At 37.0% G+C, this 17231-nt stretch overlaps 1 protein-coding gene across 2 annotated transcripts in view; it reads left to right on the top strand.

The window, feature by feature from the left end:
• The window catches only part of LOC138706252 (U-scoloptoxin(16)-Er12a-like), a 44007-nt gene that overhangs the window by 13999 nt on the left and 12777 nt on the right, over nucleotides 1-17231 (top strand). For both annotated transcript variants that reach the window (XM_069835324.1, XM_069835325.1), the window contains 5 exons: nucleotides 55-151; nucleotides 2048-2177; nucleotides 7029-13090; nucleotides 13179-13275; nucleotides 14368-14494. Coding sequence is in view for 1 of the 2 variants with exons in the window: in XM_069835325.1 (XP_069691426.1) it covers nucleotides 67-151; nucleotides 2048-2177; nucleotides 7029-7140 (327 nt within the window). In the remaining variant the exon portion in view is untranslated. The remainder of the gene's footprint in view (nucleotides 1-54; nucleotides 152-2047; nucleotides 2178-7028; nucleotides 13091-13178; nucleotides 13276-14367; nucleotides 14495-17231) is intronic.

Below are 17231 nucleotides of genomic sequence, written 5' to 3'. Positions count from 1 at the left end.
ACAACACATATCACTCAAGTAATGATTATTACATAACTTAAAATTCTTTTGCAGATTGTTACCATTATGAAGTTGCAGATTCATTTGCTCTTCGTTCTTCTGCTGTCTGTTATTCTAACAGTGGCAGATGCAAGATCAACAGTCAAAACGAGTAAGTTTATACTTAACAGAAACAATTTTAACAGTGTCCTTACAGGAATATTACAATTACAGACTAATACATTTCTTGGTACGGTTTTTTCAATTTCATTGTTAAATTCACACCAGGGGCTGTCCGTCCTTATGTGCTACAGTGCTACAGCACAATGATAATTTTTTTTCTGAAATAATGTATCTGCAATACCATAGTATTTGATCTGTCATTTGGCAATTTCCCGTGGTTATGTTCATGACGCGTTATAGTGTGTTTAGTCTTCGCTCTTCGGTGCCTCAGGGTGTACGTTGTACTACTCAGAACTCTACATGAGAATGTAGACAAATTAATGCACATGTGCGAAGCTGAAATCACTGCTCTGATTGGTTATTTTTACGTGGGGAAGTGCTGTAGTCTGCTTCAGCACGACACAGCTTGGAGATTGCAAAAGTAAAGCGTAACGAAAGAATGCTTGTTTGTGGAAGAACTCTGAAGTATGTACAATATATCTGGTAATTCAAGTGTCCGACTCCTGCTGCCATCTATCTGCTTTTTGAGGTTCCTCCTGAATCAGCCAGCAGCGACGGAAAATGGAATCCCAGAAAATTGAAGCCAAGGAAGTATGTCACCGTATAATTCAGGAAATTACTCATTGTTTCCAGTCTTTAAGCTACCTAGACGCAACAAAATTGTTAAACAGCAAATTTTTTGACAATTTTTCGCATAATTTTCCTGAATACGAACTTGAAGTCACTGTCAACAGCTATACTGTACTGAACAAAAGAGTGTTAAAGACACAACTTGGAGTTCTATACGGAAGACCGGACTTCCGAAAGAAAGATGGCTGTTCAATTTTTACAATACATAGTCTCAAACAATTTACAGGATCCATTCTGTGAAGTAACGAATTTGTTAAATATTTTGGTTACAACACCAATGACCATTGCTGAGCCAGAAAGATAACTTTCTTGCTTGAAACGCATAAAAGCGTTTTTTAAATTGGGTTATTTTACGACGCTGTATCAACATCTTAGGTTATTTAGCGTCTGAATGAAATGAAGGTGATAATGCCGGTGAAATGAGCCCGGGGTCCAGCACCGAAAGTTACCTTGCATTTGCTCGTATAAAAGCGTTTTTAAGGAACACTATGTCCCAGGATCGTCTCACTGCTCTTGCAATACTGTCAATAGAAAAGAGTATGATGTCCAAGATGGAGGGATTTAACGTTTAACACCAGGATAATTGACAAGCTCTGCAGTAGGAAGGAACGTCATATGGACTTCATATTTCGTCACTAGGCGAGTCTCAAATTAAGATAAATACATGTAAGTGTATACAGTAGGCCGATATAGAGATTGTAGCACACTCATTATTTTGACCACCAGCCGCTACTGGTCTGTAAGCTATTATTTATTCAATGACACCTGAATATTAAGTTGAATTGGAATCACAACGTAACAGAACTGAATTGTATATTAATATCAATACCAATATTACTTTATTATTAATTCACAAGCTTGGGTACTTGCATTTTCATCAGTTTCCTTTACTGCAAGCCAAAATTATTGCTGCCAGCATAACAATTAGAACATAATTGTCGGTTGTAGTATTTGTCAGTAGCCGAAATTCTAAACGAAGTTGGTAAAAGAAAATTCAACTTGGGAGCTAAATAATCACTGTAATCCACTAGCATATGTAGTGGATGCACCGTCTTTGCCTAAAAGGAATTCCATTGGAATCCGACCGGGATTCAAATACTGTTAAGTTCAAGTTGTTATGCGTGCATAGAGTAAAATATGAAGATGTTGATTACCAGCTAGAGTGAACTGTTATTTTATTATTGCTATCCAGTGAGCATTTTGCGTCTTGTATTTTTCGTTCCGCACAATATTTTATATCCTCATTTGTTCCCAGACTGCCCAAAAGAATGTGGTAATTGTTCTGTCCACAAAGTCGGAGACGAATGGAGGGGATCTAGTACCACCATGTGCGCAAGGATTACCTGTAAGAAGAACAGGCAAGGAATATCCTCCAGCGGTGTAGGGTAAGCAGTTCACCGTTCATTTATTTCATCTACAATCAGTGGACATCATTCAACAAACACGATGTGTTAACGTGTACTGCTTTCTTTGAGTCTGTATATGTGCCTATTAGAGATGAAAAAACTAACTGCCGCTCTCGCTCGCTGTGTTCGCTGCATTTGTCTTTCGAGTCTTGGTTCGTCATTCTCGCTGCGCTTGGAGTCTTTCTCGTCATTCTCGAAATAGCATTTGGTCGGCGTGGAAAGATTTCGTAACTTTGAATAACATACATCATTGAAATAAATCACGTAAATTTTTAAATGAGACGAAAAGACAAAACAGAACAGTATCTCAGTTATCAAAATATTCTGGTTCTATTATATGATATTACCTATGGTTATATAAATAAAAAAAAAACAATTCTCAAATAAATTTGCATTTCTAAGAAACATAAAACATGACATTAATATCTTTTATATGAAATTGCACACTTGATCTTAAACATATGAAAAGAAAATTCCTAGCCTTTTAATAAGGGCCTAGTAGTTAAATAAAGACTGGGGAACGAATTATTATACACTGAAGGGTAGAGATGTTTCAAATAGGCTACTTGATTGTTTATATATATACGTACATAACAGTTGCCAAAGTAGATAAAAGTTCAGTCAGGTGTAAACAAGTGCTGACTTCGGGACTTCGGGAGATGATCAATATCGAATCTCGGAAGTCTCACAATCAGTCTTTACGTCAAGGACGCGACGTAATAAAACATTGTCGTGCGGGTTTTCGGCTTTGCGGGCGTTGTTAGAAGACTCATTTTCTCGATCGTCGTTTACCTCTAGTGCCTATGGACATTCTATCGTTTCACATTCATTTCAGCTGTGACGACAAAGATTTATTTTTATGAGGACTACATGGTAAAATTGCTGAGAGGCAATCGGAGACTATTTTTCAGTGGATCATCCTGAAGATTGAGAACAATATCTCTGTAGACATATTCGTAAAAACATGCGAATTTGATAAGATCTTAGAATACAAACATTCATAATACTTTCCAATTAATTTGCCAACTTTGACTCTCTTAGCTTCGCCTCGGATCCACGGTGATGCATTGCAAACATTTCTTTGACCTTATTTATCTACCGGTAAATGATTACTGACTATACATTTCATTATGATTGTCATTTAAAAATTCGTCTTCGTAAATTCTCTTTTGAATTTGCGACTATAACTTGGTCATCAGCGAAGAGAGAAGTGTTTATCTTCTTATCATCAGTTTTAAAAATTGGGGAATTTTTAATTTCGTCCCATTTTATAATGACTTAGTTTGGACGTATATTTAATAATGTTGGCGATAAATGGTGACTTTGTCGAACACCATGATTATTTCTTTGTTTTAATGAGTCATTCATTCATTCATTCATTCATTCATTCATTCATTCATTCATTTAATATTTTGCCCAAGGACAGCTCTTACACTGCAAACTCAGCTTTCAAAAGTATTTCTTATTTTCTGCCTTCCTCTTTGTCTCCTCATACGATCCATATATCTTAATGTCCTCTATCATCTGATATCTCTTTTACCCCGAACTCTTCTCCCGTTCACCATTCCTTCCAGTGCATCCTTCAGTAGGCAATTTCTTCTCAGCCAGTGATCCAACGAATTCTTTTTCCTCTTCCTGATTAGTTTCGGCATCATTCTTTGTTCACCCACTCTTTCCAACACAGCTTCAATTCTTATTCTGTCTGTTCAGTTCACACGTTCCATTCTTCTCTAAATCCACATTTCAAATGCTTCTATTCGTTTGTCTTTATTTCGTCGTAATGTCCGTATTTCTGCCCCATACAATGCCAGACTCCATACAAAGCAGTTCACTAGTCTCTTCCTTAGTTCTTTTTCCAGAGGTCAGCAGAAGATGCTTCTTTTCTATTAAAAGCTTCCTTGCCCATTGCTAACTTCCTTTTGACTTCCTGGTTGCAGCTCATGTTACTGCATATAGTACACCCCAAGTATTTGAAGCTGTTGACTTGCTCTACTGCCTCAATTAGAATTAGCAAGTTTACCTTGTTTATTTTTCTTCCTGTGACCATGATCTTCGTCTTATTTGCATTTATTTTCATACCATACTGTTCACAGCTGTATAATTATTTATTTGTGTTATATTATTATTTTTTTACATCTTTTATAACAAATTTGGAATATTTCTATTCTGCAATATACCAAACAGTATACCTCTTAACTCTATCAAAACATTTCACATAATCGATTAATGCTAGATGAGTCTTTAAATGGAAATATCTTAATTTTTCTATTAGTAACTTCATGCTGAACAATAAGTCGATGCACGATCTGACCGTCCGAAATTCATTTTGATGTACCATGACAAAATTGTCTGCATGTAATTTCGTCATTCGTTCATTCAAAATAGTATTCTATCCAAGGGCAGATGTTTCACTGCAAACCCAATTATTGTACAATCTTTCCTATTGTCTGCTTTTTCTTAGTCTCCTCATACGATACACATATTATCTATCACTTGCTATCTTCTTCTGCACTAAACATGTCTCCCATTCACAATTCCTTTCAGTGCATGCTTCAGTAAACAGTTTCTTCTCAGTCAGTAACCCAACCAATTATTCCTTTTTCTCCTCCTGATCAGTTACAGTATCATTCTTTCTTACCCGCTCTTTCTAGCACAGCTTCATTTTTTATTCTGTCTGTCCATTTCTTTTGACTTTCTGGCAGCAGTTCGTGTTACTGCTCAGAGCACACCTCAAGCATTTGAAGCTCTCCACTTGTTCTACTGTTTCATTTAGAATTCGCAAGTTTACCTTCTTTAATTTTCTTCCTATGATCATGGTCTTCGTCTTATTTGCATTTATCTTCATCCCATACTGCTCACAGCTGTCATTTAGCTCCAGTACCATATCCCTTAGTATCGTCTTCTCTTCTGCTCACAACGCCATATCATTAGCAAATCTTGTGCATTTTATTCTTCTTCCTCCTACTACCACACATTCTATGTTCAGAAAACAGTTCTTCACTAAATCTTCCAGGAAGTAGATGTCGAATAGGGCAGGTGATAAGGGGCATTATTTTCGTATTCCTCTCCATATTCGATTTCCTTCCGAAATTCTTCTCCTATTCTGACTTTGACACGTTGCTTCATACAAAGGTTACTAATAGCCTCCTGCCTTTCCAATCCACACCTATTTTCTTCAGGATCTCCATCAGTTTATTCAAATCCACTTTGTCAAAAGCCTTTTCCAAGTCCACAGATATTACATATAATTCTTTGTTCTTCTCTAGGTATCTTTCGCCTAATGCTTGCATCAGACCAATTGCATCTCTTCTATTTTTTCCATTTATGATGCCAAATTGCTCTTCTTCTAGCGCTGTCTTCATCTTGGAATATAAATGTCCATTCAGTATTCGTAGAAGAATTTTCGCCGAGTGCGATATCAGGTTGATAGTACCGAACTTGTTACATGTATTTGCATTGTCTTCCTTCGGTATTTGTAGCAACACTGTCTCCGTGAAATCTTCAGACCATTTGCCTTTCTCATATATTTCCATTTACTTACTTACAAATAGCTTTTAAGGAGCCCGCAGGTTCGTTGCCGCCCTCAATACTGTAAGCCCGCCATCGGTACCTATCCTATGCAAGATTAATCCAGTCTCTATCATCATATCCCACCTCCCTCAAATCCATTTTAATATTATCCTCCCATCTACGTCTCGGCCTCCCTAAAGGTCTTTTTCCCTCCGGTCTCCCAACTAACACTCTATATGCATTTCTGGGTTCGCCCATACGTGCTACTTGCCCTGCCCATCTCAAACGTCTGGATTTAATGTTCCTATTTATGTCAGGTGAAGAATAAAATGCATGCAGTTCTGTGTTGTGTAACTTTCTCCATTCTCCTGTAACTTCATCCCTCTTAGCCCCAAATATTTTCTAAGAATCTTATTCTCAAATACCCTTAATCTCTGTTCCTCTTTCAAAGTGAGAGTCCAAGTTTCACAATCATACAGAACAACCGGTAATATAACTGTTTTATAAATTCTAACTTCCAGAATTTTTGACAGTAGACAAGATGACAAAAGCTTCTCAGCCGAATAATAACAGGCGTTTCCCATATTTATTCTGCGTTTAATTTCCTCCCAAGTGTCATTTATATTTGTTAGTGTTGCTCCAAGATATTTGAACTTCTCCACCTCTACGAAAGATAAATATCCAATTTTTATGTTTCCATTTCGTACAATATTCTGGTCACCAGACATAATCATATACTTCATCTTTTCGAGATTTACTTCCAAACCTATCGCTTTACTTGCTTCAAGTAAAGTTCTGTGTTTTCCCTAATAGTTTGTGGATTTTCTCCTAACATATTCACGTCATCCGCATAGACAAGAAGGTGATGTAACCCGCTCAATTTCAAATCCTATCTGTTATCCTGAACTTTCCTAATGGCATATTCATGTTATTATTGTTATAATTATTACTATTGTTATTATCATTATCATTATTATTGTCATCAACATTATTATAATTTCCTCATTATCAAAACACTTATTAATGACTAACATCAATACTAGATCACAGGCATAGGGACTTAGGGCTTTGTGAGCTCCACTCGTAATCCAAGTCTAAGCCCGAAGGTGAGTTTGAATCCTGCTTGGATTGCTTCCCAAGGTTTTCCCAAACTGTAAGGAGAATGTCAAGCAATCCTTTGGCCTTGCCAATTACATCATCTCGCTATCACGAAGTCCATCGACTAGGTAGCCATACATTTGATGCAAGGGTGTAAATAGCAGATTAAAAACTTCAGTGTCTTTCTGAGTTATTCTGATAATGAATGTAAATTTTTTCTAGGTGCGGAGCATTTGCTTTACCGCCGAACAGGAAGGACTGCTACGTGAAGCCTGGAAGAGTGGGAGCTCCATATCCTGACTGCTGCCCCACACCCGTTTGCAAGAAGAACTAGATTGCCAGTCATAAATTGTATTCTCTGCACGAGAAAATCTTTGCAAGAATTATCTCATGGGTTAAATAATCAACATATAGACCAAAGAAAACGGGCCAACAATAAAAAGTAAATTGAAATTAAAACCAAGAAAAAATAAAGTAAAAACAGAATTTCTCGACCACGCCTAATTTATCATAGGTAATACTAGGACAGGTTCTGAGATTACTGATAAATTCTCGAGCTACTTCGTAGGGAACATTAGAACATAAATAAACACGTAAAATGCGCTTAATAAAAGTCACTTACGTTAGTTTCTATACAATTTAAATATAACTGTAAACTGTCTCACTGCATACTGGAATTTAACGGAATGATGGTAATTAATATTTTAGAAACAGTTTCGGCAACATCTGAACACGAAGAACTTTCAACGTTCGGATAAGATATCGATCTAATTTCTCAGCACATTGTACATAAAGTTACCGTAACTTATTTATGATTAACAATAAAATAAAAACAGAGGTATACCAAAAGGCTTTATTCTGCAAGGACTTTCTCGTTAGCGGAGGATGTGAGATGGGATTTCTTGTGCTGAAATATGTTTTGTAAACATTTTTTTAGAGAAGAATAATAAGATATTTTGCTCTGTATACTTGTTTCAGACACCAATAAAATTTCATATGCAAACTTATAATTTTAAATTTATTTTAAATGTATTAATTACACAATTCGGTACTCTTCTCACAAAAGGTGCCGGCACTGAAAGTGTCATCTCACTAAATCTAATATTGATTTTAGCGGTGGCATTTTGTTTTGTTCTTTGAAAGTTTACGTCTAAATGTTTGCCTTGTTCTACAGAACGATTTATTACATATCTTTAGGCTTATGTACGTCTCCAAAATGTATATAAGAAGACGCAGTGAATAACTAACCATTGCACAACACAACACAATATTGCATTGCCCTGAATGAATTGTGATTCTCGACTCATCTGCCCACATTTCCAGACAGGTAGCAACTAGACCGTAACTTTACGGCTGGGAATGTAGAGGAAAGCCAGTGAAGTGTCGCGATATAGTGAGTTTACGGAAGGAGATGTCGAGAGGAGCGCCGTGGTAGGCGGGCGACTTGCGACATACCGAATACATAATTTAATTTATCCCTTCACATTATGCAAGAAGTAAAATTCAAAATATGTTTTGAGTTCTAACAAAAAAATCCCTGAAGTCTGAGAAAAATGATTAAGTTATATTGTTTGTGTATTACTTCTAGTAGGACTGAATTAGACTCCAAATATGAGCAAATACTTCCGATAGTTTAGGAAAAATTACTGCACACAAAATAATGGATAAACGGTTTTCCAAAAGTAATTTTATTCCATAATCTGAGATAATGAATTTTTTTTGTAAATATCTTGAAATTGATTTTTGCAGCATGAGAATATTTTTCTACTTTGTAGTGGTATGTTACTATTATTTTATTCGACAACGGTTTCAACCGTAGAGGTTATTCAGCGTCAATTTTAAACTCTAGAAATTAACGATAAATTTTACCTGGTGCCCTCAATTGTTGACGAATTTCTTTCACTACCATAAATTTACGATTATAGCTATACAGCTCGAATTCCTTCCCAAATGAAGTCATACTAAGAATTTCTTATCAATTAAATTATCCTCGGACGAATATAAACCTGCATAACTCTGGTTCAACGGCCAGCGTGGTTTATACTCCGATAAGAAAGTTAGTAATTAACTTCACACAGGTCCCTCAGTACATGATGCCACGGTACGTAGAGAATCGTTGCCTCCCACATTTTGCCTATCACACACATCGACGTTGAAGGGATATCGGGTATTACATGCTGCACGCAGTTCACCTTAGTCTGTTGTGAGCTACTGAAGAGATTAATCATTCGTGCGTGATATAGTGCAAGTCATTGTGTTCTAATTGTTAGAGAACACTGAAGATGTTACTCATTTCTGCGTAGTGTAGTGTAGCCTATTGTGTTTTTCTGTGTGAGAATGTTGTAGAATATATTCCAATGATCTTTCGTGGTTTTAAATTACGTAAAAGGTAAAATAAAATATTCGAAAATTAATTTCGAATATTTCGCAAGAAGATACTAGTCGAGTATTTCAGAACAATCTTCGGAGATGTCAGAAATGTATTGAAGCAGAAGGACACTTTGAACATCTCCTGCTACACAGGTAAGATGAACTTGTACTCACTTTTAAGTTGTTTCTAAATATTTTACCGCTAAACAGGTTTCATAAACTAAAGTTACTACCGTAGATCACGCGATAACTGTTCGAGGCATATCTATAACAGGCAATACCGCTGAGTTTGGGGTGTGAGGGAAGCTTCATATTATGTTCTTATAGCCTACCTAAGCACAGAACATGTCATTCATTCTATATCTTTCCCCATCTACATTTTTCGAATCTAATATCTCTCGATATTAGAACCTGTCGTTTTTTCAAATTAAAATATACAATTATCTAATTCAACAGGTATAATATATTCGCACGTATCCACACCTGTGACGTAACGGTTAGCACGTCTGGCCGCGAAACCAGGTGGCCCGGGTTCGATTCCCGGTCGGGCAAGTTACCTGGTTGAAGTTTTTTCCGGTGCTTTCCCTCAACCCAATATGAGCAAATGCTGGGTAATTTTCGCTGCTGGACCCCGGACTCATTTCACCGGCATTATCACCATCTCATTCAGACGCTAAATAACCTGAAATGTTTATAAAGCGTCTTAAAATAACTTATTATATTCGCGCGTAAATATCTACTTCCGGCCACCGGTGTAGCTCATTCGGCTGAGGCGCTTGCCTGACGCTCTGAAGTTGCGCTCGGACGCGAGTTCGATTTCCACTTGGACTGTTTACCTTATTGGATTTCTTCCGAGGTTTTCGTCAACCGTAAGACGAATGTCAGATAATCTACGGCGAATCCTAGTTCTCAACTCGTCAAATACCATCTCGCTATCACCAATCCCATCGACGCTAAATGACCTAGTACAGTGATGGGCGCAATGTTCCAGCGCGGGCACTGTATACACCGCCCCTATATTTTTCCCTCCACAAATATTCTGTCTGTACGCGTGTACGTACAGTAAGCAGGAGTTCAACTCGGTATTATAGCGTTCTAATCAGGGGTATATAAAGTGGTGGCATGTTGTGCAAGACCCTCAGAAAAATCTCATAAAAACTGGACTGTTGTTTCGCAATGTAATGGTGTTACGGAGGTGACAGAGTTTGTCAGCTAATTTTTCAATAAATTCGTCACACGTATCCACACACGTCACAAAAACAGATCTGTCCGTGCTGACCCACTATTTGTACACTATCTGATCAATTCTTATATTTTTCAAAGTTTTCTAACATCACCTTCACAGCTTCAATCCCTAGGTAATTGACATAGTCCCCCACCATACGGTTTTGTCATCAGTCACCACACATCATCATTTGAAGTACTCGTAGTTGTTTTGCACCATGCAAAGATTTGAATTGTGTTAAGACCACCTTCCAGATTTCTGTTAGTAATTTTTTATATCAGTAATGGTAATACAATGTACTGTAGGCCTACATTACCATGAGAAGTATCCTCGACTACTACTCCGGTTGCTGTTACTATGATTTTGAACTTTGCAACCATTATTATATAGTATATATAAGGTGAGGCAAAATGAACTCATGATTTGGAAATCTTTACTACTCCGTAACCTGTCATTAACATTTATTGAAAGACCTATCAATTAGGAGCCACAAGTTTGCCATTTTTACTGAGCATAAATTCGAATTTAATTCATGCAAATAACGCTCGCCAGGTGTCGTCCATAGACATAGATGCACTCTCTCACCCGAGTCATAATATTTTCCATGACGTGCAGTAGCATGTCTGGAGGAATTTCATCAATTTGTTCCGTAATTCGCTGCTTCAGGGTATTTAAATTTACTGGACCCTACAAAAAAAAGTCACAAGCAGTATGTCTATTGCACCAGACAATTCAAAGAGGGCTTCGTCTGACATTATTAAGTGACGAATAATCCCTGTATCTTGGTTCAGTAAATGAATAAATTTATTGCAAAATTCCATTCTTGAGGTGAAGACACGATCTGAAAACTCTTGCATTATTTGAATTCTGTACGGATGGTAGTTTAAGTCTATGTGCAATATCCGACGAAGAGCTCTATTGGATATGTTAAGGAAAACACCTTGTCGACGTGCAGATCGTTTTGGACTGCGAATGATAACAGCACCCTGTTTGTGACTGGCTTTTATGTATTTTCTTACTTATTTACTTACTTACATACTTACTTACAAATGGCTTTTAAAGAACCAGGAGGTTCATTGCCCGCCATAGGTCCTATCCTGAGCAAGATTAATCTAATCCCTAGCATCATATCCCATCTCCCTCAAAGTCATTTTAATATTATTTTCCCATCTGCGTCTCGGCATTCCCAAAGGTCTTCTTCCCCTCAGGTCTCCCAGCTAACACTCTATACGAATTTTTTTGATTCACCCATACGTGCTATTTGCCCTGCCTATCTCAAACGTCTGGATTTAATGTTCCTAATTATGTTAGGTGAAGAATACAATGCGTGGACTTCTGTGTTGTGTAACTTTCTCCACAAAGAAGATAAATAAATTATATTACATTTATTATCATTACACAAGATATCTTAAAATTTATTATATCAAGTGTACGCTTCTGATACATGAACAATATCATCGTACAATAGACAAATTTATTAATGAAATTGTGTTATTTACAACGTTAAATCTCGTTATTTTTCTATTATATCATATCATGACGAAATACCTTATATCACGAAGAGTTTAATGCTTCTACTCCATTTCAACCTGCATCTGGCATCTACAATATCAGTATTATAATTTGAAGAGTAATTTATTATTGTTCGGTGTCTTCATAGTACCGTCCCTGGTCACAGATATAACAGATTGGCCAACCCCATGTTAAAATCGGTAACATGTGGAAGATAATAACCACCAGGATCGCCACCGTCGATTGAGAACAACCACTAAATGGAAGTACAGTTGTTCTATGCAATTCAAATGAGAGTTATAACGTAACTTCTTATGCAGTAACTAGATGACAGCACAGAGAAATTGATCAAAGTTACTGCCATCAAAGCCTATCATGCTGAGCAATCTGTTATATATGTGGTCAGGGGTACTCGAATAATCCCCGCATATTTTTTGAAAAAAATTGGCAGCTGAAAATTGAGGTACGGGTATTATTTGCAGTAGGTTAGTACCCTGACTTTGAAGCGATAGTGTGTGTAGCTTTAAGAAGTGTATGATTACTAATTTATTGGATGGAACAGAAGAGGATATGCTGTGACAAGATGGCGACGATGACGATTCCAATGCCAACAGCTCTTTTGCCAGCGACGACGAAAGTCATGATGAATGAGGTAAGTTATTTTTCTATCAATATTTTGCTGTTCTTACTTATGCAAAATTAAAAATATTTTTTTCTTTTATTGCAGATGCTGGATTGTGTTGCAACATGACCAATGTAATAAATTACAAGTGGGAAAAAAACACAAAAGTAATTTTTTTTTTCAAGATTTCTTTTCATAAAATTAGGGTGTGAGGATTAATCGAGGGCAGGGATTATTCAAGTATATACGGTATCTACTTGCCCACAAGATTATTCTGCATTCAGAGTCTCAAATAACATACATAAATCACAATAATTATTTGCTATGACACAGATGTTACCTACCCTACAGATTCTTATAATATATTCATTTATGTTAAAATAAAACGTTACGGAAATTCCGTGAACAGGTTGTGCACTTATCAGTTGCAAACGGAAAAAACAAAGAACCACTGATGTAACATTACCGGTAAGCACATCATTTGTACATAGCGTGAGAGAGTAGAAGAGAGGAAAGCAAAGGTTTAGCTATTGCGAAGAATCGTTGCTCTGAACTGTGAGTAAGAGTTCGTTTGCCTATAATGTTTCAATACAGTATATAGTACAATAACTAAATAATTTAACATTTCACTATTCCTTTGCAGATTGATATAATTATGAAGTTCTGTCCTCATCTGTTCTTCGTTTTTCTACTATACGCGACCCTAACAGTGCCAGAAGCAAGATCGAAAGCCAGTTTGCGTAAGTTAATATCAAACATAAGATATTCCTCCTCCTAGTCTTCTTGACGTGAAACGTAGCCTATATACTTAACTACAAGGAGAGAGAAATTATCAGAGACCGGAAGTTTAGGCATTATGAATCATTAAAATAGGCAGGCAAAACAGCATCACAAATAGCTAAAACAGGCAGGCAAAAAGGCATTATAAATAGCTAAAAGACGCAATAAAAGGCAATTACAAAAACCTTGTACTAGACCCACAACCTTGCACTTTCCACAAAGGAATTTCGGCAGCAAGAAAAGCTTTACGAAAGTCGAATGCAAATTGATATTTTCGACTTTATGTTGCAATTACTGTTGGAACAAAGAAATCTTCTTCCCAGTAGCCTTGGAAAGTGCATTTTTGCGTTTGGTTATACTGATATGTTGTGATATGAAATATTTAGCTAGCTACAACAAAGTTGCAATGAAAACTGAAAGAAAAATAACCGTTAAAAATAACATTAGACCCGCACTCATTGTTGCCTTGTCAAATAAACACAAGCGATAATTAAATGCTTACGGTTATACATTTTTGCACTGCAGCACTCATTGTTGCAAAGAGAATATGAACTGACTGAAAGGCAATAATATACATTCGGTGAAGTCCTTTCATTGCAGCGGTTATAGAAATAAATTAAAATATACCTATAGGCAATTTTTAATAATAAATTAATAAATAATAGATAAATAATCAAATAAAGGCAAAAAATATATATTTTGTAAATTAGGCATTTATATTTTAAAAAGTCAGAAAAGGACAACATAAAACTGCGACGTTTCAATCACAAAGGTATATTAAGTAAAACATAATATTTAGCAACATAAATCCCTTGTCACTTTTTTCCTTGAACTGTCCTTCAAAAAATATTAGTTTACACAAATTAAATCATTTATTGTGCGATCCCATAATACATTGCATGGCATGTACGTGTATCCCTATCTTCTTCAGATAAACACACACATTCTTAATTGATTTACGCTGAAGTACTGTTACGGTGTTTTTGTTGTCCAATGAGTTGCAGCTCTTTGCATTGATACCGGTAGCTATTTTGTTTATACCTGTGTTCCAGCTTGTACTGAAGAATGTGGCAACTGTGATGCCCACAAAGTCGGGGACAGATGGAATGGGGGTAGCACCTCATGTCTTAGATCCACATGTGAAAAGACCAATGAAGGAACAATCGTCAGAGCCCTAGCGTAAGCAGACCTTTTTAAATTTAATTTCCACTTCTGTAATGTTCACACTCAGTAGTCAACAATCCACAAAACAGAAGTCTGAACTTGTGCTGCTCCTTTCTTGAAGTCTGGTACAAATGTGTATTTGCCTACCTTACATTACCTCCGCAGCGTTGTCGGCAAAGAAATTATTTCTTCTTTTTCATACCTTCTGAGCGCATTATAAAATGTGTTCCCAAAGCCCTGTAACCATTACAATCAATCATAACTGACTTTGAAACCACATGATGTAGAGCAGTGAGATTTTTTGAAAAATGTTCTACAACTCTCGAAGTTGTATTTACATTTATGTTCCAGAATTCAATTTATTGAAAATTACAGCACCACAGGCGAAGGCCCAGTATGTCTTGTAGTATATTGAGTGAAAGTTGCCAATTACTGTTCAACGATAATGGAAGTTATTCTGTGATGACTAAATTGAACTTATTTTCTGGTGCGTAATCGATTAACTTACTTGCTATTTGGGAAAAGGAAATTGTACCAGAACAATGGAAGGAGTCCATAATCGTACCTATCTTTAAGAAGGGGGACAAGACTAACTGTAGTAATTTTCGAGGAATATCACTTTTGTTGACGTCATACAAAATTTTGTCCAATATTCTTCTGAGAATATTAACTCCATAATTATGTAGATGAAATTACTGGGGATCATCAGTGTGGTTTTAGGCGTAATAGATGAACTATTGATCAGATAATGCAGAAAAAATGGGAGTATAAGGGTACAGTGCATCAGTTATTCATAGATTTCAAAAAGGCATATGACTCGGTTAAGAGAGAAGTTTTATATGATATTCTTATTGAATTTGGTATTCCCAAGAAACTAGTTCGATTAATTAAAATGGGTCTCAGTGAAACGTACAGCAAAGTCTATATAGGTCAATTTCTGTCAGATGCGTTTCCAATTCACTGTGGGCTGAAGCAAGTAGATGCACTATCACCTTTACTTTTTAACTTTGCTCTAGAGTATGCCATTAGGAAAGTCCAGGATAACAGAGAGGGTTTGGAATTGAACGGGTTACATCAGCTGCTTGTCTATGCGGATGACATGAATATGTTAGGAGAAAATCCAAAAACGATTAGGGAAAACAGGGGAATTTTACTTGAAGCAAGTAAAGAGATAGGTTTGGAAGTAAATCCCGAAAAGTCAAAGTATATGATTATGTCTCGTGACCAGAATATTGTACGAAATGGAAATATAAAAAATGGAAATTTATCTTTTGAAGAGGTGGAAAAATTAAAATACCTGGTAACAAATATAAATGATAACCGGGAGGAAATTAAACATAGAATAAATATGGGAAATGCCTGTTATTATTCGGTTGAGAAGCTTTTATCATCCAGTTTGCTGTCAAAAAATCTGAAAGTTAGATATTATAAAACAGTTATATTACCGATTGTTCTTTATAGTTGTGAAACTTGGACTCTCACTTTGAGAGAGGAACATAGGTTAAGGGTGTTTGAGAATAAGGTGCTTAGGAAACTATTTGGCGCTAAGAGGGATGAAGTTACAGGAGAATGGAGAAAGTTACACAACACAGAACTGCACGCATTGTATTCTTCACCTGACATAATTAGGAACATTAAATCCAGAAGTTTGAGATGGGCAGGGCATGTAGTACGTATGGGCGAATCCAGAAATGCATATAGAGTGTTAGTTGGGAGGTCGGAGGGAAAATGACCTTTGGGGAGGCCGAGACGTAGATGGGAGGATAATATTAAAATTGATTTGAGGAAGGTGGGATATGTTGACAGAGACTGGATTAATCTTGCTCAGGATAGGGATCTATGGCGGGCTTATGTGAGGGCGGCAATGAACTTCCGGGTTCCTTAAAAGCCATTTGTAAGTAAGTAATCGATTAGCTATTCTCTGACGATGTAATGTGTACTTGGAAATCCTGAACTGATATTTTAGACCTCTTGGACGTAACTTAGTATGAGACTTTTGAATGTTTTGATTACGTCATAGAAGCAGAAACGCCCGCTCAGGTCGGCCCATTGTACTACCCAAGATGGAATTGTGTACATGCCCTAAGGCAGTGGTCGTCAACACTCGCTGAAATGGGTAAAGGGTAACGAGTGTATCGTAATATGCTCCGTCGTGCAGAAGGGAGAGGCAGAAAGCATACCTCCAGCAACCACGGATTCACGCTAGTGCAATGTCTTATCCGCGGGTAACAGACGCTAGCCCGAGGGTGCACTGTGCTGATGACCGCTACCCTAAGGCTCCCCGCTCTACAGATACCCTTGTGCGCCGCCACCGAACTCCCCTACAGTCTACATTGTCCACATGATCCTTTTACCTTTCCATGTAGGCCTCACCACAATCTCCAGTTACTATGAGCCCAGTGGAGAGCCCACGGAGTTGATGATGAAAGTGGCGAAATGTATTTATGATGGCGAAATGAATCCGAGATACAACGTCGAAAGTTACCCAGCAATTCTGCTTCCATTTGTTGAGGAGAAAACATCGGAAAAAACCTCAACCAGGATTTGAACCCGGGCCCGCTCGTTTCACGGTCAGACGTGCTAACCGTTATTCCACAGTAGTGGACATCGGCTCCACCATAACTTATTATTCTCAAGATTGAATAACTCTTGATAATGGACTCAACAGATATGTGGCGCTTTCTTTATCTTCCCTAATGGCAGCTTAAACATGGCTCAAAACCTTTGGATGTTTCTGCATCTTCAACGCTTT

The sequence above is a fragment of the Periplaneta americana genome, chromosome 9 (genome assembly GCF_040183065.1).
Source record: "Periplaneta americana isolate PAMFEO1 chromosome 9, P.americana_PAMFEO1_priV1, whole genome shotgun sequence".
Classification (NCBI taxonomy): domain Eukaryota; kingdom Metazoa; phylum Arthropoda; class Insecta; order Blattodea; family Blattidae; genus Periplaneta; species Periplaneta americana.
The sequence above is the reverse complement of the archived record's forward strand: the minus strand, read 5'-3'. Positions and strand labels throughout refer to the sequence as shown.